The sequence below is a fragment of the Syngnathus acus genome, chromosome 2 (assembly GCF_901709675.1).
Source record: "Syngnathus acus chromosome 2, fSynAcu1.2, whole genome shotgun sequence".
Lineage (NCBI taxonomy): Eukaryota > Metazoa > Chordata > Actinopteri > Syngnathiformes > Syngnathidae > Syngnathus > Syngnathus acus.
In genome coordinates this window covers 19502359-19522294 of record NC_051088.1, presented here as the reverse complement: position 1 = coordinate 19522294, position 19936 = coordinate 19502359, and the positions used below count along the sequence as shown (strand labels likewise).

General features: G+C 41.5%; 2 protein-coding genes across 2 annotated transcripts; one reads left to right on the top strand and one right to left on the bottom strand.

Moving 5' to 3' along the window:
- Positions 1 to 700: 700 nt before the first annotated feature.
- Positions 701 to 7690, top strand: LOC119137897 (XK-related protein 6-like). The gene is made up of 4 exons (XM_037277505.1): positions 701 to 1774; positions 5108 to 5304; positions 5612 to 6029; positions 6818 to 7690. Exons 1-4 carry the CDS (start codon positions 1203 to 1205, stop codon positions 7320 to 7322), a joined length of 1692 nt encoding a protein of 563 aa, XP_037133400.1. The 5' UTR covers positions 701 to 1202; the 3' UTR covers positions 7323 to 7690.
- Positions 7691 to 12913: 5223 nt separating this feature from the next.
- enpp4 (ectonucleotide pyrophosphatase/phosphodiesterase 4) lies at positions 12914 to 18330 on the bottom strand. Its single transcript, XM_037277510.1, has 8 exons — positions 18078 to 18330; positions 16305 to 16560; positions 15016 to 15309; positions 14815 to 14919; positions 14062 to 14260; positions 13815 to 13988; positions 13473 to 13742; positions 12914 to 13369 (listed from the first exon to the last, which is right to left on the bottom strand). Exons 2-8 carry the CDS (start codon positions 16557 to 16559, stop codon positions 13266 to 13268), a joined length of 1401 nt encoding a protein of 466 aa, XP_037133405.1. The 5' UTR covers position 16560; positions 18078 to 18330; the 3' UTR covers positions 12914 to 13265.
- Between the last annotated feature and the right edge of the window lie 1606 nt (positions 18331 to 19936).

Sequence of the window (19936 nt, the reverse complement as noted above, 5' to 3'; positions counted from 1 at the left end):
TGTGTTACATAAAATAAAAAGCACTTAATAAATAGGAGTAAAAGACCACATTTCAGCTTGGGTTACATGACACTGTCGTGTAGGGTGCATGCTCACAACCTTTTTCTCATAGCTGAGCAGAACTGGTGAATGATAGAAGACAGCCTTAGTGACTTTATTTTGTAAAGTATTTTAACTTGGTGCTATATTCCGATTCCTGTAAATAGATGCTTGCTCTGAATGCTGAATACAGCTTAATGTAATAAGTTATCATTCACTTATGGATGATATTTTTCCCAAATTGGTGGCAGTGGGTCGCAACCGTTTCCCTCTGGAAAGAATTAATTAAGAATTAAGGGGCAGTCGGAGGAGAGAATTCTAAACTGGTGAATAAAAGATTTATAAACGGTACGGAGACAATTTCAGGAACATTTATATCAATATTTTGAATTTAGTGCTAATAGATAAATTGCCAGTAGGAGTGACAACTGAGGAGGTATCGATCACGGGTGAGGGTGGAAGCTGCCCTCCCTTGCCTCCCTGTAAAACCGCCCATGCTTGTGTGTGTGCGTGTTGTCTCAATATTTTGTTGGTTGTCAACTTCTCGTTGCTTTGTGAAGTCAGTTTCATTTTTACAAGCACGTTTGCCACATTCAATATGGCAGAGACACTGACAGGACAATCAACCGTGAAAGTTAAACTCTGTGTTCGGTACACCGATGCAGGGGGGAGTGAGATGGAGCGTAGCAGCGTAGGAAGAGGTTGGACAGGCGGACCGGGTGGGACGCGCACGGTCTATGGCTGCACTTGCATCCTCTTGTGCAACTTCGAAAAGCCATGCGAGTGTAGCCGAGCGACCGAGACAGAGAGGGCAATGGCACTAGCGCGTCCATTCAAGCTGTCAGGCGTATTTATTATTAAAAATTTTTAAGGGGGGAAAAAAAAGGCGTGATGAATGACGTCACAGGCTCCTGTCTCCCAATATGACCAGATGATGCAGGGCTCGTGGACTCGGACTCAGGTTCTGGTGAAGGGGTCTTCAATGGACCGGGAAAGGGAACTCTGATGGCTCTCCAGGCCCCGGGCTGGAAGGAGACACCGAGGGAAACGTACAGCTGCAGCAGGTATCTGGGAAGCGACGCGGCGTCCGCGCCCCGCGAAAAAGAATCACCACGGTGCGGCTGTCGTGCTATTCACCGGAGGGTACCAGCGGCAAGGGGAACATGGCCGCGCAGTCGGACGGTAAAGCCGGGGTGGGTTTTGCCCAGCTTTATGACGTCGATGCCGACGAGCCGCTGGACTCGGCCGCGATCCACATCTGCCAGTGCTGCCGCACTTCGGCGTGCTACTGGGGGTGCCGATCTGCCTGTCTCGGATCGTTGCCCGGCGGGGGCCAACCCCCCGCCGGGGGCGTCGGTGTCCGGGAGACTCACTGCCCACCCCCGGAGCAGCTGTGGCTGGACTGCCTCTGGATCATACTGGCCCTCCTCGTCTTCTTCTGGGACGTTGGCACGGACCTGTGCCTCGCGCTGGACTACTACCAGAGGCGGGACTACCTGTGGTTTGGCCTCACGCTCTTCTTCGTGCTGGTGCCTTCTGTGCTGGTCCAGATTTTGAGTTTCCGCTGGTTTGTGCAGGACTATACTGGAGGAGGGCTCGGGGAGGTTGAGGGTTTGACAAAGCGGGGTGCGGTGGCTTTGGGGTGCCACTATCCCGGCAAGGATCGCCTGCAGCTGGCCACCATCTGGCTGTGGCAGGCCACCATACACATCCTCCAGTTGGGGCAAGTGTGGAGGTAAGTTAAGTGGGCTTGTCAATGGTGGGGGCGAAACTGCAACTGATATCAACACAGCACAAAAAAAACTATCTATCTATCTATCTATCTATCTATCTATCTATCTATCTATCTATCTATCTATCTATCTATCTATCTATCTGCACGCATGCACACTCAAAATCAAAATAACATGCTTTTTCTCTCGAATATATTGTTATAATCATTTGTTTCAGACGTACTGTAATTATTTTCTGTATAAAAATTAAATTTGGTGTTCAAAAAGTCTTTTTTCAAACTTGAGTCTTGAAAAAGAGGGGGTCGTCTTATAATCAGGGTCGTCTTATATTCGGGCCAATACGGTATATATCAACACACCAAGCTACTACCCCCAAAGACACACCCCTTTAAACACGACTTCTCTCACGTGATATTTTAATTATTTACCAAGCTTGTGACGCAAATTCATATTTTTTTACTGCATGTAAATTAACTTAAATAAAAAGATATTGTTTAAAATGTTGCTCCCCAACCGCTCGTCAGCAGCCCTGCACGAGCAGGCTAATAGCAAGTGGGTCGCTAATTACTCTGGTCAGCAAATTTACTGAACTGCTTCTTCTCATGAGGGTTGCGGGCGCGCTGGAACCTATTTCAACTGACAAGTGGGGGACATCCTGAACTGGTCGCCAGCCAATCGCAGGGCACACAGAGACGAACAACCATCCACACTCGCACTCACACCTAGGGGCAGTGTGGAGTGCTCAATCGACCTACCACGCATGTTTTTGTTTTTTATTTGAAAAGCAAGTTCAATAAACTTTTTCAAATATTTTTGTTTGCACTGATTCCAAATCTACGCTAATTTTTTCCCTGGCGCATTACATTTTTAAAATAATCATAATAAAATAATGACAACAATATGTAATATTTATAAATTAAGGGTTAGGCTCAGTAACAGGTGTTTTTATGTATAAATAACTGCATGTTGCACAAGCTTTTATTGGTCAAACTGTAAAACAAAATTGAAAACATTTCTAATACCTGATGTAATTTATTTTTTATGTGATTGTGATGATGTGATTTATTTTTTAATATAGAATATATGTCTGTAATGTACACCATATTTAATGTGAATATGTCAGCAACCCCAAAATGTTTCTGTACGTTGGGACAAATTGAAAATCAACAACATGGTAACTATGTTACGCTATTTACATGCTTATTGAAGTTATCTACTATTTTACTATATTCAATTCACTACTAAATTATCAATCAAGAATTCGCCCCTTGAATTGTTAAATTGTTAGCTACACTACTACCGCAAATGGCGCTCGCCTTGTCACTAAACTACACTATATAAATAGTAGATAATAAACACCACTACCAACTAACAACACTGTTGCTAACAACACTCGGCATTAAATTGCAAACTGTTGTTTTTCACTTCACTCAAGCACCGCTTCAGGGAAACCTGAAGCTCGCTCGTACCTCAAATTATGTCCACAACAAGTCAAAAAATCAATAACGTGACAGATTCTCGTAAATTGGGGCACTCTAAAGGGCAAGTATGGTGTCGAGTAGATAAAGCTGAGTCGAAGAAGAGCTTGCTTCACAACGACAGCTCGATGAGCAAGCCTCTCTGCAGGCTCCCTCACGCTTCAGTTAGGCCTTAATTCTGTGGGAAAACTCCTATAAGAGAATAATCAGTGCCTACAAATCACTTAGGAAAACTACGGTAGTTTAGAAATAAATGAAATATTTGTTTGAACCACAAAAGGCAAGTTTATTACAAACCATCATAAAATCATCCAATCGTAAGCATCTGCCTGTTACATGGCACCAGTGATCCAAATGACCAGCCACAAAGACAATTGTGCACTCTCTCATTCCCCTCCTTGCTGAACTCTCTTTTATGGTCTCTACTTGCCTTTAGGCAGACAGCAGCTCGAGTAGTTGCGTGCCTGTGTGTGTTTGTTTCTTTATATCCTGCTGAGAAAGGCAACACCAATGAAGCTCTTCAGCTTTGGTCAGCTTCAAGGGTTAAATCGACCACCCGTCCATACATGCACACACACCTTCTCAATTCTGCAGAATGGACTCTGCTACCTGGTAAAAGTGGAGGAACATGTGGGAGAGGGGGCAGGGAAAAGGCTTCAGACTGATTGAGATGGATCGTTAAGAGATGGAGGGGGAGAGAGATGAGGGAAGAAGGAAGTGAGAAGAAGCATGAAGGGTCAAAGAGAATAGAGGAGAAAGGGAGGAGGGAGGAAGAAGCCAATGGAAGGAATAAGATGAGGAGAGGAAGATGTGGGAAAAGGTTGCTCGCACACAATACCAGTAAAAGGGGGATGGGAGAAGAAAAGCGAGAGTGCTTGGGGGAGGGTTGATGTAGAAGACTTCACACTGTTTGCAATTATCGAATGCAAGCAGCTGTCAGGGTGACCCGCTTACTCCATCTTTGAACCAAAAAGGCTGCTGTGTTATGTTTACACCCAAACCAAGCTGTTAGAAAAAAAAAAAATCAAGATAATTCTCAGGTCAAGCTCACACCACATTTTGAAATGAAAGGTCATGCCATAAGCCAAGCTGCTTCCAGGGCACGAGTGTATATGAGCTCCTCTATGGATGCTGTATTATTCATGCTATGTGGCTGTAACTGGTAGTTTTTGCAAAGCAGAAGACATGATATAAAATCATGCACTAACGCACATGGAAAATATCATTTAAGCACACACACACTGGTGACTAAGAGCTGAGGGGCATTTTAATTGGAATCTGCATTCACCCACTTAAGCCGTCACTGTATCTTAACAACCAAGAAAGGAGCATCTTTTACTTGTCTGTCTGTTTATTCATTAGGTGGTAATGATAAAAAGAAGCATCAAAATATTAGTAGCTCATATCCACAATAACCATTTACTGTTGAAATCATCTTTTTTTTCTTTTTTTTACAATCTTTTTCACATTGAGTGAAATTTTATCAATATAAACCAATTTCCATTAAAAAAGGTGCTAGGTCATTTAAACTTAGAATTCTTTTTTGTACTAAATTACATGACCTAATGCTATTTAAGCTGCTACGTTACTCATACACGCAACGCAGTCTATTGAGAGCCATTGAAAGAGCCAAATTACTAGTGTGGGCTCATCAATTCTGGCTTCAGAAGACAATAGCACACTAAGTGATCGCCACCAAAAATTAATCACCCAGAAAGGTTTGTCAAAGCTGGCTATTATTATCTTTCTCAAGTAATTTTTTTTATAGAGCCATCATGATTGCATGTGTATATAAACCATCTGGTGAAAGCATTTTTATTAAGAATTAAATTTATTCATTACCTATGACTGCCGCAGGTACATCAGGACACTTTACCTCGGCCTCATGTCGCGTCGGCAGAAGGAGCATCAGCGCCGCTGGTACTGGGCCATGATGTTCGAGTATGCTGACGTCAACATGCTTCGGCTGCTGGAGACTTTCCTGGAATCGGCGCCTCAGCTGGTCCTGCAGCTGTGTATCATGATCCAGGAGAACCGGGCTGAGACGCTGCAGTGTAAGTGAATGAGAAGACATGGTTCACAAAAAGAGCACTCAAAACAAAAGATACACAAATGCTAATTATATATGCTAATACAATATCTTGACGCGAATGATAGTATCAAATGATTCTCGAGTAAATCATCTCGAGGAATGTCCAATAATTATCTGCGTGTTAAGTCTTTCAGTCTTTTGGTTCCAGTTGACAAGTCCAACTAGCTCAACCCTAATTTGTGCCTACTCACTCAAAGTTCCTCCAAACTTTGTTCCAAATGGATTTAACTCAAAGGAAATGAAGCATGAGTCTTGTCCCTCTCCCGCAGGCATCTCCTCCCTCGCCTCCCTCCTGTCTCTCGCCTGGGTCTTGGCCTCCTACCACAAACTGTTGCGGGACTCGCGTGACGACCAGCGCAGCATGAGCTACCGTGGGGCTCTGCTGCACCTCTTCTGGCGCCTCTTTACCATCTCGTCGCGTGTCCTCTCACTTGCCCTCTTTGCCTCGCTCTTTCATATCTACTTTGGCATCTTTGTGGTGGTCCACTGGTCCGCCATGGCCTTCTGGGTGGTGCACGGCGGCACCGATTTCTGCATGTCCAAGTGGGAGGAGGTGCTTTTCAACATGGTGGTGGGCATCGTCTACATCTTCTGCTGGTTTAACGTGAAGGGAGGCCAGACGCGGCACAGAATGATTACCTACTACACGGTAGTGTTGGCAGAGAACACCATCCTCACTGGCCTGTGGTGAGTAAAAAATGCTCAAAACACATGCTCCATGAAATCATAATGAAACTTAAATGTGGAACGTGTCATTTCGTTTCCATGTAACATTTCTTAATTATGATTTTTAGGATCCTCGATTAGCACAACACAAGCTACTTTGGTTTAGTTTTGCATAACTGAAACGTGAGCTGTAATTTTCAATGTGAAATCATATTATATATTATATATATATATATTATAAAGTAAATATATATTGCCCTTAATCACACGAGACTCTCAAAGGGCTTCACAAGGCCACAGTTAACAAAGATCAACCTACCTGCTTCCTCAAGAAAGATAATGAAAAAAAACTGAAATCCTATTTATGAGAGAAATAACCCTTGAAAATCGTTCAAGCGTGGAGGGAACCACCTTCTAGGATGTGGAGTGGGCAATGGTAATCACGTGACATAATAAATAAATGTGGTACGATGTTAGTCTAAACAGCACGATAGTCCGTTTAATGAAATGAAGCTCGGCTGTTCGTCGCCTTCTGGCACGTGGCCCTCTTCCTATCCCATCCGGAAGATTCTGAGTCCTTCAAAGACTCACTTGGCTCATTGACACTGAGCTGCCTCTGAGAGCAGGATAGGGATGTGGAGTGGCAGAGACGGGCCAAAATCCAGATCTCATAGGGGTGAGGCAGGAAAACGCTGATAGTTCCAGAGAACAGTGAAGTAACAAGTCTTGAGTTGAGATTTAAATTAATTATGATGACATTACGAAATAGTCCACCAAAGACGATACTAACGCGACTGCAACACATGCAGGTACGCCTACAGGGACCCCGTGCTGACCGACTCATACGCCATCCAGGCATTGTGCAGCGTCTACCTGACATTTGCTGGTGGTGTCCTGGTTATGCTGTTTTACTACGGCTTCCTGCACCCTGCCACTGGTCACCTCCAGCCAAATCCTGCCTCCTCCTGCTGCGCCGAGCTGCTTTGGGGTCTTCCCCTTCCCCCTTCTGCGCCACCTACCGCCCCACCTACCCCGGCGCATATGACCAAGTCCCAGACAGAAGAGGATGTGGCTGAGACGTGTCTTCCCGTCTTCCAGGTGCGGTCAGTGCCCCCCACTTCCAAGCCTGAGGGCCCGCTTATAAAGATCGACATGCCCAGGAAGCGCTACCCGGCGTGGGACGCCCACTACGTTGACAGGCGCCTGCGAAGGACTATAAACATCTTGCAGTACATCACACCGGCCGCAGTGGGCATCCGATACCGGGATGGACCACTGCTGTACGAACTTCTACAGTATGAGTCTTCACTTTGACGCGCACACACGTTTCTGTTCATGAGTAGACGCATTCAGAGAGGAATAAGAAACACACAGGTCACACTTGGAATAAGCACAGAGACACGAAAGCAATCTGACACATTTTAATGCACACACCCACATAAAAAACACACACACATTCCTTGCGAGCACCTTCAACTTGCGAGTCCTTTGGCTATGACTCAACAAGCTGCCTCAGTGGGAGTCCATAAAAAAAACTCCCTTCTTGCATATTTCATCCGACATTGACTTGCTTCTTGCTGTTTACATGTTGTCACACACAGTCACAGGTACCATGACAAAGATGAGACGTTCTGTAAATTGATGAAGAACTGGATTGTTGGAGGGATTAAGGTCCTCTGTACAAGCAACCAGAAAGTAGCTAGTTTTGAAGAGCTGTATCAAAAAATAATCATGGCTTTCTGAAAATTTGAAACGTTCCATGGGCTAGAGTAGACTGTAACTTAATTCATTTCTTAATTTCCTGCTTAATGAATGTGTATCTTAAAAAACAAACTGGGGAGGGAGAAAAGTTGTTCTTTATCCTCCCTGTTAAGGTTAGAGGAATCATCTTAAAACAATGGACCCTATTTTCATGCCCAGCACAAGTCTAGCGCAAAGTGCCATCTCAGTATGACCATGGGTGGAGTTGACTTTCTTTTGGTAAATGAGCACAAGTAAAAAGGAGCGTTTGCGCCGTTATGAGAAGGTTAGGAATCGAAGCGGCTCCTCTGATTCCTTTTTCATCCATGAGATTGGTACGCGCAAAGAAAATTTTAAAAGAACTTTAAGATGATCATTTGTTCAATGAATTAATTTCTCCATTGATTCAGAAAGATTGTCTCACTGTTGTCATATACGTATATGACTGAAACATGACATCCACCCAACACACGCTCGGAATCTGTCTGCCTGCGCCTTGATCGAATCCACTAAAATCGTCTCATACCACTTGCGCCACAACTTAGACCTGCTTTAAACTGGTCTTTCTTTTACTGCCAAATTCCCAATAACAGTAAAATAGACTTGCCCTGGCACGAAAATTAAGATGTGCCTGTTTTTATGCACACACGCCTATCCACAAAATTAGGGCACGATGTCTGAAATAAAATGTTATACGTAACCAATATGGGGTCAAAACAAGTATATTGATGAATACGCTAGAAAACAACCAAAAAGACAAAGTATTTATACATGAGCAAACGCAAGCATATTTTTCTTTTGAGTCATTTTTGTCATGTTGACTCACTCATCCAAAGCCACCCACAACTAAGCTGTGATTTATTTATTTTACTCAAGCTGTTACATAGGCAGGAGTCACAACGCGTATACAGAGTATTAATCATCTCGAGCTCATGTTTCCATTTAAACTTTGTGACGAGCACAAACAGTGAGACCTTGGATTGGGAGTGGGACTGGTTGGGGAGTGCTTTCGGCATCAAACAGGGTCAACCTTTGCATTCATTACACATGATGCAGTGTGAAGATCACATACAGAAAATATTCGTGTTACTGTCTAGGGAACATATACAAAAAAGAGGTAAAATGAGAGTATAAAATGAAAATCGCAACGTTCACGGTAACCCTGAAGCTACTTTTTGTTTACAATGACTAACTCTGACCAAATGGTTGTGTTAGAAAGTTTTACCCAAACAAATAATGGTGTGATTGAATAATTATTTGTGGTTGCTGAAATGGCATAAGTGCAAAAATTTTCCCTCGTATTTTATGATTTGATTTTATTTCATTATACACTTACTATTGTTACCTTTCTGCATTGGGGTTCACCTGCCTTATTAAATTTATGTTGCCAAATATAGTCACATGCCCTCTAGAGGCGATCCTACAGAAAAGTACAGTTGGGATTGCAACTCATTTTAAGTATCCAAAACTACTTTCTGTGGTGCTATAGTTTCATTCGCTGCCAGCAGATGAGTATAAATGAGTCAATGTGCAATAGATGCAATAGAGTCACATGTCCATGTGTAAATATGTAACACACAAACTTGTGTTATTAAGGTGCAAAAGGGCAGATTGTCATTTTAGATTCTATGGTGCAACCTGCGTACTTGCCTTCAGTTTGTGGCCGTATGAGGCCCGCAGCCACACGGACAACGGCTATGCAACTCTCTCAGTGCAGGGAGATGTGCTTAGTTAACACACTCGCAACAACATTGACCTGTACAGCAGGGTGCTAATTTGTTCGTGCATACAGTGAAAAGTAGTTAAGAGTAACATGGGATGTATCCCGACTTCACACAAACACAGATACAGTAACCCTTGACCCCTTTACAATTTGCGAAAATATTCTAATGGTGCTATCGAGCGAAGATGGGTAGGTTTTGTATCATCTTGGTTACAGTGACCTTTTTTTGAAAAGGAAAATCCAGGGGGTGCTGATGTTTCACACTCATACAGGCAAGAACTGTATGAGTGGGGACTCATTGTGTGCTAACCCAACATAATGTGCCATCTAAAAAAAAAAAAACACAGCCAGGAGTTGATATGTCTAGTGTGAAATGCTTCTTTTTAAAATGTTTTGTGGCTGCTCTCTTCACATACTAAGCAACCACCCTAACCACCACTCTGCCGCATCCGGAGTTTCAGCCAATCAGGTGTTTCACAGCCAAATCAGGTCAATCAACCAAAACGTATTGTCAGTTTTAATTTTTTAGGTTTCACCAAAATAAATTGCTATTTACCATTCACAAATTGCAGTGATTTTATGCAGAGAATATCACATCATCACACCTCACATCATCAGTAAACACCAGTGACCCAGTTTCACTGGCAGCTACAGTAAACATGTTTGTGACACACTATGCGGTATACACTTCAGGTTATGATCCTCGGATCCTTTCCTTCGCCACACTTTTAAATTCTCACCATTTTGATGGAATTGAGAGTTTTAATTCCAGAGGGTTTACTTCTGTATCTATAATTATAGTTCATGTGTCTGACATGGATTACAAATCAAATAATAATATAAAGGCATCTCTTGATTGTACATTTGGACAATAATCTACAAAAAAAAAATTAAAGTATGGAATTCATGAATGGTAAAAGGCTAGAATTTTGGGAAACCTCTAAAATACAAGCTTCACTGTGGTGGATTATCAAGGCAAAAATGTTTGACCTACTGTAAGTGTCCCACTTTGCATGTGTGGTGCTCAGACTTGATTGTAGCCTCAGGTATCTCTCCTCATTGTTTTGGTCTAGCTACAGGCGACTCTGCATCACTGTACGTGCAAAGGTCTCTCCGTTTCAGTACAGCATTTCTTCCCTGTTGTATGGCTTCACATTCACAGCTATGCAAGATTACATACGTAAAGGTTCTGGGCACCATTACTTTTTATTTCTTGCCTTTTACAAGGGAGAATAAATGTGTGTGCTTTTTTTCCTCCTAATTTTGTTGCATTTGTAGATTTTTTTTTCAACAGTTGACTAATTTGGAATGTTTTCAAATAAGTTAAGAAGGGGTTTTAAACGATAAAGATAACCTTGGAAATAACTGGTATCCCCGACTGAGGAATGTGCATTCTTTCCATGAAGAAACAGAACTTTTTTGTGCGTTTAAGTACTTAAATGTTCCACTATCAGGGTCTGCAAAGCATATAATGCCTATATGAGGCTATGTGTGTCAGTCACATCACATTTTATTAAGCTAAATTTAAAAAAGAAAGAATGATTGTTCCACAATTGTGAAAGTATCATCACCTACTATAGTTATATCAGGTTTTTAAAAAAAAAAAAAGTTTTTTGTGTGTACATGATTTCTAGTGTGGTCTTTAGCTTGAAAATGAGTAGCTGTAGAAACTGTGCTAAAGATGTACTAAAGTAGCTTTTAATTTTTTTTATTTTGATTGTAAATAGCTCTTTTTGTGTAAACTCATTTGCTCAATATTGGCAGAGTATACTTGTAGATTGCTCATTCCTTCCATGGCTTGTAAATGTTCTCTATAAATATCCAGAATGTAAAGTGAGAGAAGAAATATACAGTACAGATGTTTTTTGTAGGAGTCTGTGCCAACGTGTTGTCCTAAATAGAAGCACAATGATAAATGATACAAGTGTCTGTACACACGATCAAGTTTTGTGAAGGCTTCTGCCAAAGGACCAATTGGTTTATTCGTTCACATCCATAGAAATAAACGCATTTTAATTCTTCAACTTACATCGAATCAAAGAGTCTCCAGCAGCCTAAGCTGCGGAGAAGCAAGTTTAGTGGTGGTTATAGTCGTCAGCCATTTTAAATGTCCGTGCACTGCACAATTAATTATCCAGGAACCAACCTGTCTGTGGGGAGAAATCCCCAAACTCACACCAAATGTCTCAGTGGAAATCAGTGACACAAGCATGCATTGTGTATCACTGGTTTCTTGATATGCTGTGTCTACAATATTGTCAAATCATTCTGGGAAAGAGTTAAATATTTTTCACAAATGGCTCAACTGTGGCCAGTTTTAGAAATTGAGTTATTTTTCTTACAATACCTCCTGAAAATAAAAGTCTATTTATCTGCAAAGATTTACAGTGATGTAGATATGTAGCTAAGTAATGACATGCCGAATAGAATATATATATATAAATACACAGAAACAAGAGTACGTATGTCAGTATTGTTTTATATACAGTACTTTCCTTTTGTTATACTGTATCGTTTGTTGTGACTGCAATGGAGAAAAATATATATAATAAAGAATTATGAATTAATTTTCCCAAATATGAGTCATATTTTCCTTTTCTTTGAACCAATCAAAAGAAAACCTTACCAATTCCAAGGAGTTTATTCACACACAGAAAAAATCTCATGGCATTACAAGAATCCCATACGCCTGAAAAGTCTTTCCAGTGCACGCCCAAAAGAAATAAAATAAAAACTAAAATGTGCAAAACATAGTTATGCAACATCACAGAAGATAACTAAAAGGTCAGACACACATAATTTGACCAATGAATCCATCCCATTTTACCAAACCAGTACCATGTAGACTCAGTGACAATTCTTGGGAATCTCAGGAAAAATTACAATATAAATAATGCAACCAAAAGTCTGCTTAAATGTGTTGTCTGTCTAGGATGTCACAAATGTTATAGAACCGAACGCTAAGTGACAAACCAACCCAAAAACCACTGAAAACAAAGCCACAAGGACACAGACACAAGGAATTATGACTTATTTTACTTTCCTGTTATCCTTATGTCGAGATAAGATCCCTGAGAAAGCATAGTTTTAATAACATCCATGTTATTTAATAACAAACCACCAATTTCTCCTCAAGGTGCTACTTCATACTGCTGCTTTTTATTGTGGGAAATTATGTAACACGTGCCACGATCGTGTCATCAATGCATAAAATTATCCACAAATACTTCAGTTTCCCTACAATACCTCAATGCGTTCTACTAATAGGCTATTGACCCCCTCTGCTGACTAAAAGTAGTATGACCTATACAAAAATCAAATAAAAACAGCTAATGATACAATACAATACAGATCAACTTTACCAAACATATTTGTAGAGGAATTTAGACATAATCTTATGTGTAACAAAGTAAAACATTGTTTGGGTGATTAAACCTCGTCGTTTATGCCATTTTGTGTGTTGCATACACACGACTTGGAAACTTGTTTGGCAAGATTTTTGGTTGACTTGGATAAGATCAATTAAGGTAATTTGCTTTGTCATAAAAGGAGACGGAAGAAGACCGAACTTAATTTTGAACATATAGACTGGTTTAAAACTTACATCAACAGCAGCAAAGTGTCTGCCTATGGACGGAGGTTGAACTCCTTCATACGACAGTGCTCCTCAAACAGGATTTTCAAGTAACAATGTAGAACTCCAGAAAAAAATATGAGCTGCTAGTTGATCTAAATGGCTTTGGTTCTCCTACCTCATTGGATAAAGTGCATGAGCGGGCGAAGCTTGAGGTGAGTTACTCCAGCAGAGATTCCTCTTCATCATTGGGATCCACTTCAAGTCTCTGGAAGGTTCGAGGAGATGATGCCCAAAGCCAGCGGGCAATTAGCTTGAACAGAACTGTGGGGGAAAAACAAATTGAAGGACATTTCACTTCCCTCGCTTTGCAAAGTATGCCATCATGAATCCAGTAGCATCTGAATTATCACTACTCATACCATACCGGGTAATGTGGCAAGCATGATTAAGACACCCATCCCCAGACCGGCGATCATCAGCACATCCTGGCTGCATTCGGCCACGAGCATACAGCGGGCCTTGGCCAGGCTACCATTGTTGGGCTGCGGGGGCACAGCTAACAGGTGGCACATGAGCGGGTAAATGTCCACACTCTGCAAAGTCTTCAGTCGGTAGCCACTCCGGAAGCTGGGTCCCCGAGCCGCCATGAAGGGGTGCATGCTGGGTAGGGAGTTGTCATAGCCGTGATCGCCCACTGAGGGAAGGAACAAAGCCATCAGCTTTACCGAATCAAGTATTTCACGTTACATTCGGAATCATACTGTACATCTCGGCAGTCGATTCCCTCGCTGTATTATGGTCCATCCCTCATCGGCAATCAGTATGATGGGCTGGACGCGTTCATTGTTGCGGTAGTGCAAACGATCAGGGATGGCCTCCTTCAAATAGGCAGTCATGTGGGCGTGGCACTTCTCAAGCAGGGCAAAGACAGCCTCTGGCTCTAGAAGAACACACAAGAACCGATACGCTCATGCCAGCAGCAAGTCCTGATGCTTTGCTTGGTGGCTACGTACTGTTGTTTGGAATAAGGGCTGCGACAGGAGTAAGGTCCACCAGTGTGTAGTTGTCGGGGTGCAAGCAATCATCCAGTCGGATGAGGCGATCGACCGAGCACTGAGCCATGCCGTGGTCACTGGTCACCAGAATGTTAACGCGACCCCACAGTCCGGTCCGCTTTAGTTCAGACATCAGCAGGCCAATGTTGTCATCAACCTGGGAGAAGCACCACGCATGTGAGAAATATCAACTCATCCATCCATTATTTTCCTGCAATTACATCACATGAGCTAGACCGGTAACCAGTTAGCTGAATGACTTCGCTTTAAAGGGGAAGTCAACCCAAAAATTGTCTTTACATTTATATGTTGTATGTGCCTCCACTAGTCTAAACACGGCATTCTGTTGAATATTGAACTTGTGGAATATGAGGTGAGTTAAGCAGCAAAATGCAAGCATTTTTATCCGGCCATTTTGCCACTTGCTAGTGACTGAAAATGACATCACTGTTGATAGGTCTCACCAGTTTTCTGAAGCTGAAAACTGATAGGAAAAGTGGCAAAATGGCAACCCCGAAAGCTATGTGCTGCGTGGTGTGAATCTCTCCTCTGTGTCAGCAAATAAGCTACACTTATGACAAGTAGCCCTTGTCTACCTTCATTATGAGGTTTACACTCGTCATCACTGTGAAGGGATTCGATTTATACCATGTGATGAATTTCAGGCAACATCGCTAAACCCTCAATGAGTAAACTTAGAAAGGTTCTCACTTCCTTCAGCGCTTTGCCTATGGCCGTAGTATTTTCAGGTCCAAATAGATGTCCTGAATGGTCTGGCTCCTCCCAATAGATGGCTGCGAACATCACTCCTTCCTCCTGGAACGAGACAACTTTTACACATGAAGCAAAACTTCCTAAATAACCCCGTGCCGCTCTACAGTCGAAAAGTAGGACATATTGCTAATTAGCTACCTTCTCACTTCCCAGTAACCAATTGGTCACATTGCCCAAACGCTCCTGGAAGGTCACATGAGGGTTGTAAGGTAAGAAGTGTGTGGGCGTATGGTTGTGGATTTCCACATCAGAGCCAGGCCACATGGCAATCCCCGTCCTGTAGCCTGTTTGATCTGCTGAGAGCCAGACAGGTGTCGCCTCATTCCACCACATTGGGTCACTGCTGTTGCTCACATGGAAGTGCTTGTGGCTGATGGGGTCGTACATGGAGCTGGCAAGGATACCGTGAGACTCTGCATAGAGTCCCGTCACCTGGAAGCGAGCACAAAATACCGTGATAATAACGTAAGACCGTAATAATCATTACTTCACTACAAACTCAAAAACATAAATGCTGGGAGTTGATGAGATCAACATTTTGTAATCGCTGGAACAATTTCGACTCAACAAAGTATTCTTAAAGGGGACATCAACCCCAAGATTTTCTTTACAGCAATATGTTGAATGTGCCCCCACTCGTCTAAACATGGAATTAATCTAAGTTAAGCAGCAAAATCCACCTGTTTTTATCCATTCCAAGGAGTGGCCATTTTGCTTCCGGTTGTGGCGTTCACCGGGACCGAAAAAGAAAGTGTAGTGGCGCTCTGCTGGTTTCACTTGTGATTTTGGGCCAGTTGCCAAGTTATTGCTGACAAACTGGTGGTGATGATGTTATTTAATAAATGTTACAAGGCAGTAGTACAAGCCTAGTGCAGAATTACTTCGACACATTTTCAGAAATAGATCATTTAAGATTAACTTGATTAAATTTCACGGAGACCCCACTATTTGTATTTCAGCAAAAAGCCTTTTTTTTTTTTCCGTAACATGTCCCTTTATGGTTCCTTCATTGGCTACCTGTACACTTCAGAGCTATTTTCAGACACATTTTACTGAGTTTTAAGGTTCTTGATAGCTTTGTGTCATATTAATAGTTAGGCTGTTTTTTTTTTCTTTTCAACCACGTGTTCTTCTGGTTCAGGCCTTTTAATAATTTTAAGAATGAGAACCAAAACCTGCGGTGAGGCACCTGCTCAGAATGTTCATATTTTTAAAGGCAAACTCAAAACATACATTTATGTGAACAGATGTTTAGTGAATTACTGATTCATGCATCTTTTACCTTTTATAAACTTGCACCAATTATTTATGTATTCAATCAAACCAAATGTTTGTTGTATTTGTTTAATTTGTGTTTGTATAGCTTTCAAGCCATCATTACGCTTTCATTTATGATACCGTTATACGTATTAATAAGATTGGCTCACCAGGCTGTAATGGTTGGGAAAGGTTTTTGTGACAAACACATTGGTGAGCTGCTCCACCAGGACCCCTTGGTTGTACAGAAGGGTCAAGTTGTGCATAGGGAACCTCTGCAGATAGTCGGCTCGGAAGCCGTCAAATGATACAAGCAACAGCGGCAGAGGATGATGCTGACATGTCGTGTTTCCAGTAATGTTTCCAGTAACCAGAGTCCAAAGTCCATACAGGAGACCCAACTGTACAAGTATTCTTGGAAACATGCTGAAAACAGAAAGAATAAACTGTTAAGTGAACCTCTGCTACTAATGGGGGACAGGAACTGAAACTTGGGTGAAAGAAAATATAGAGTCAATGAGTTCACAGATGCAGGAACAAAAAAATCAGGTGGTGAACCGAAATCTTACTCGGTGAACATAACCTGCTCGCTGGCAGGTTTACTATAAGAGACCCAGAGTTTCAACCTGTTTCAACCACATAAAGAAAGTTGTGTTTGTTTGTTTTTTTTGCAAATGATTTTTTTTGCAAAGGCCGTTTTCTTTATAATATGGGGGGAAGGGATGCAGAGCATTCATTTTTTTTCAGTGGGCTGAGCAGATCTCAATATTTGTTTTGAAATAGTATTTTAATGAGTGTTGCTGTAGGCTACAGCGTCACATTTTAAATGACTACCATTGGTCTGAAAAAATAAATGCATTTGTGTAGAATGAACTGAGAGGACGTTGGAAAACATTTTCTTTGGGGTTTAAACTATTTGAAGTAGCCACTGAATTAATATTTTAGTTTAAATTAATATTGACCTTGTTTAATAGCGCGAGTCCATTTAAAATAATTAAATTAAAATCAAAGTGAGGCGCAATCACAGTCTAGCAAAACACGCCTTACTTTTTTAACTAATCTGTTTATTTTTCATTTTGAGCTGCTTCCAAGTCTTTTCTTTCTCCTGTTGCACCTAACTGAAAATCCGATTTCATTCCTACTTAAATTCATAACTATAGGCTAAGCTACGATCTTATGGTTAGATGTTACAGCAATGAAATAGTGCAACTTGTGCATCGGGCAGCAATTTCCTTCCATGACGTCTCTCTCAACTTTGCTGCTGCTGCCGTATTAGATTTGCGGTTCGTGATTGCCGTAGACTTGCATAAGGACCTCCAACTCCATTGTGGTAAAATAAGGTGATCTGTTTTTCCTCCGTTGTCATGATGACTCGTGGTATCAGGGCTCCATTGATGATAGCTTTTTATAGTGGTTGTGCACGCGCGTAACTCCAGTTTATCATACTCAGTTGATTGAACTAACTCAGATCAGCTTTTCTGGAATAGAATACTCAAGACTCTTGAGTACGGGAGAGTCTCCCGTCTCAGAGCAAGTCAAATCAGAGTTCAGGGATAGACTCAGAGTATGTTTTACCTGCTTTCTGGAATAGCCCCCTAAATAAGTGAATAAGTAGCAGAAGTCCCTATAATAATAGCTTCTAATTTTGTGATAAGAAACCCTAATATTGAGTAGTCTACAGATTTTAAAAATAAAAAGAACTAATGGCATTTTGTTTGATGTGCAACAGCCTATCATGTTGCAAATGCGTATATGCGTGTTTGCACAGTTACATTCGAGCCACGCATGCACTCACGCATGCAGTTGTTTATGGGGTAAGACTGAGGTCTGGTGACTAGTCTGGCTCTAAAACAACCTTTAAGTTGGAGCTTGTCATTCAAATAATCGAACCAGTATCGGTTATTAGCGATGCCACGTTTACGCAAAAGTCCTTGCAGCCCTACCTTACAGACTTGACAAATTGTCCTCCAATGTTTATTCTTGATGTTTGTGTCTTATCATCCAGCCATGGCCGAGAGATTCTCTGAATCTAAAATGATACATTTCAGGAAGCGAAGGTTCACGACTTTCCACATGCAGTTATTTCCGGTGCACCTTTCGGAATAAATATACTTTGCTGAAAAAGAAAATGATTCGCAAGTTCAGATAAGGCAAAGGTTCTTGGCAAAGAAGAAGAAAGCTATTTAATGCATCATCTGTCAAAACCAGGCAACAACAAAAACTCGCATTTACTGTGATACGAATGCACTATTCTGGAAGCGCGCCCAGAGCATTAATTTTTACGTCGACGTCGTCACCATATTGGATGTGGAAAAGCAGAGTCAATTTGGTATCCATTTGCTTCTATTAGGAACGGTTTCATACCTAAAGCCACATTTTGTGAGATTTAGACTTCAAAAAATCTTAACCGGGACGCTCAGACAAATTAAATAAATAATAAAAAATAAATAAACAAATAAATAAATACTGTAGTGGTTTGCCTAACTTTTCTAACACTTTGTATCTGGCAAAGGGATATTTTTTGATATTCCATTGACTACCAATATTAGTAGTCAAACTGTTATAAATCACTGATTACCAATTAAATAATCAAAATTAGTTGCATTTAAAAGTTAAATCAGTCCCCAAAACATACACAAACCACGACATTTAATTTCCAGAACTCTCTCATCAATACCATTTTAACACATTCATGTCTAAACACAACGTAATATTCAGTGTGTGCGCCTGCATGCGTGCGTGTCCTGCTTCCTTGCTTTTTGTTGTTAGCCGTCAGTGTAACTGATTAACACAATTTCCACATCAAGTGGCCTAAGTGGTTCAGAGCTTCACACAAACTTAATTTGCCCATTTAATCACTGCAAATCCTCTTACAGATACGATGACAAGGCCTTTTTTTGTGAGCTTGCTGTCATTGGCTATTGCACTTATAATTAAAACCTTAAAGGAAGGCACAATCCACAATGCTTTTATTGTAGTTAAGTGTTTAGTAGTATTTATGAGTTTAGATGAGGAGAAACCTTCTGGTTGTCACTCAAATGAGATCATCAAGTTTGTCCTTTTCAAAGACTGTGAATGCTGCATTCTCCTTTACGGACGACCATTTTCCTTAGTTGGCACTACTTGTCTACAACTGAGTCCAAAGTCCTGGAATGATAATGTCAATATAGAGTTGGCATCACACTCACGTCAGTGTGCACCTTGATAGACTCAAGGTAACCTTTTTCGTGTCCTCTTCATTCGCCATGGATCCTTCAGAGGAACACATTTATGAGAACCCAGAGATCTACCAGAACCAGACATCAGCTGCTATATACGAGTCGCCTTACGATGAGCCCTCAAGTCAAGCACCAGAGTATCAAAATACTGGATGGGCTTTTGAAAGAGTACCAGATCCCCCTTTGTTTCCAGCACCCGCTACACCAGACATGGAATCCTGCAAAAATTCTTCTTCATCTTCCTCTTCACATTCTGACAATGAAGAGAATGAAGAGAACGAGTGCTGTACGGAGGAAAAGATGGAAATTGTAGAGAGTATCAAAGAGTCACATTTTGGGAGTGTGTCTCCAAAGATGGAGGTGGACAGTAGGAACTTGGAACGCAGAGTTTCATCATCAACATCTTCAACCGTATCTGAGCAAGAGACACCCAAGTCGAACCAAGAGTCTGAGAAGGACAAGCCTAAAGTCACTTTGTTTGCTAAGGTGGGTACGAGATGAGGATTTTTCTTTCTTGTACAGTATAGGCCACTGGTCATGAATTGAATTTTTAGGAAAGGTGCCTTGATACAACTTTTAAGCCC

Bases quoted from the DNA above. Each gene is read 5' to 3' on its own strand.
- LOC119137897 (XM_037277505.1), top strand. From the start codon at position 1,203: ATGGCCGCGCAGTCGGACGGTAAAGCCGGGGTGGGTTTTGCCCAGCTT. The intron at 1,775-5,107 runs GTAAGTTAAGTG...TGACTGCCGCAG, and splicing joins CAGTTGGGGCAAGTGTGGAG to GTACATCAGGACACTTTACC. The intron at 6,030-6,817 runs GTGAGTAAAAAA...CAACACATGCAG, and splicing joins ACCATCCTCACTGGCCTGTG to GTACGCCTACAGGGACCCCG.
- enpp4 (XM_037277510.1), bottom strand. From the start codon at position 16,559: ATGTTTCCAAGAATACTTGTACAGTTGGGTCTCCTGTATGGACTTTGG. The intron at 14,261-14,814 runs GTGAGAACCTTT...TGCTTCTCCCAG, and splicing joins TAGGCAAAGCGCTGAAGGAA to GTTGATGACAACATTGGCCT. The intron at 13,989-14,061 runs GTACGTAGCCAC...GTGTTCTTCTAG, and splicing joins AGCCCTTATTCCAAACAACA to AGCCAGAGGCTGTCTTTGCC.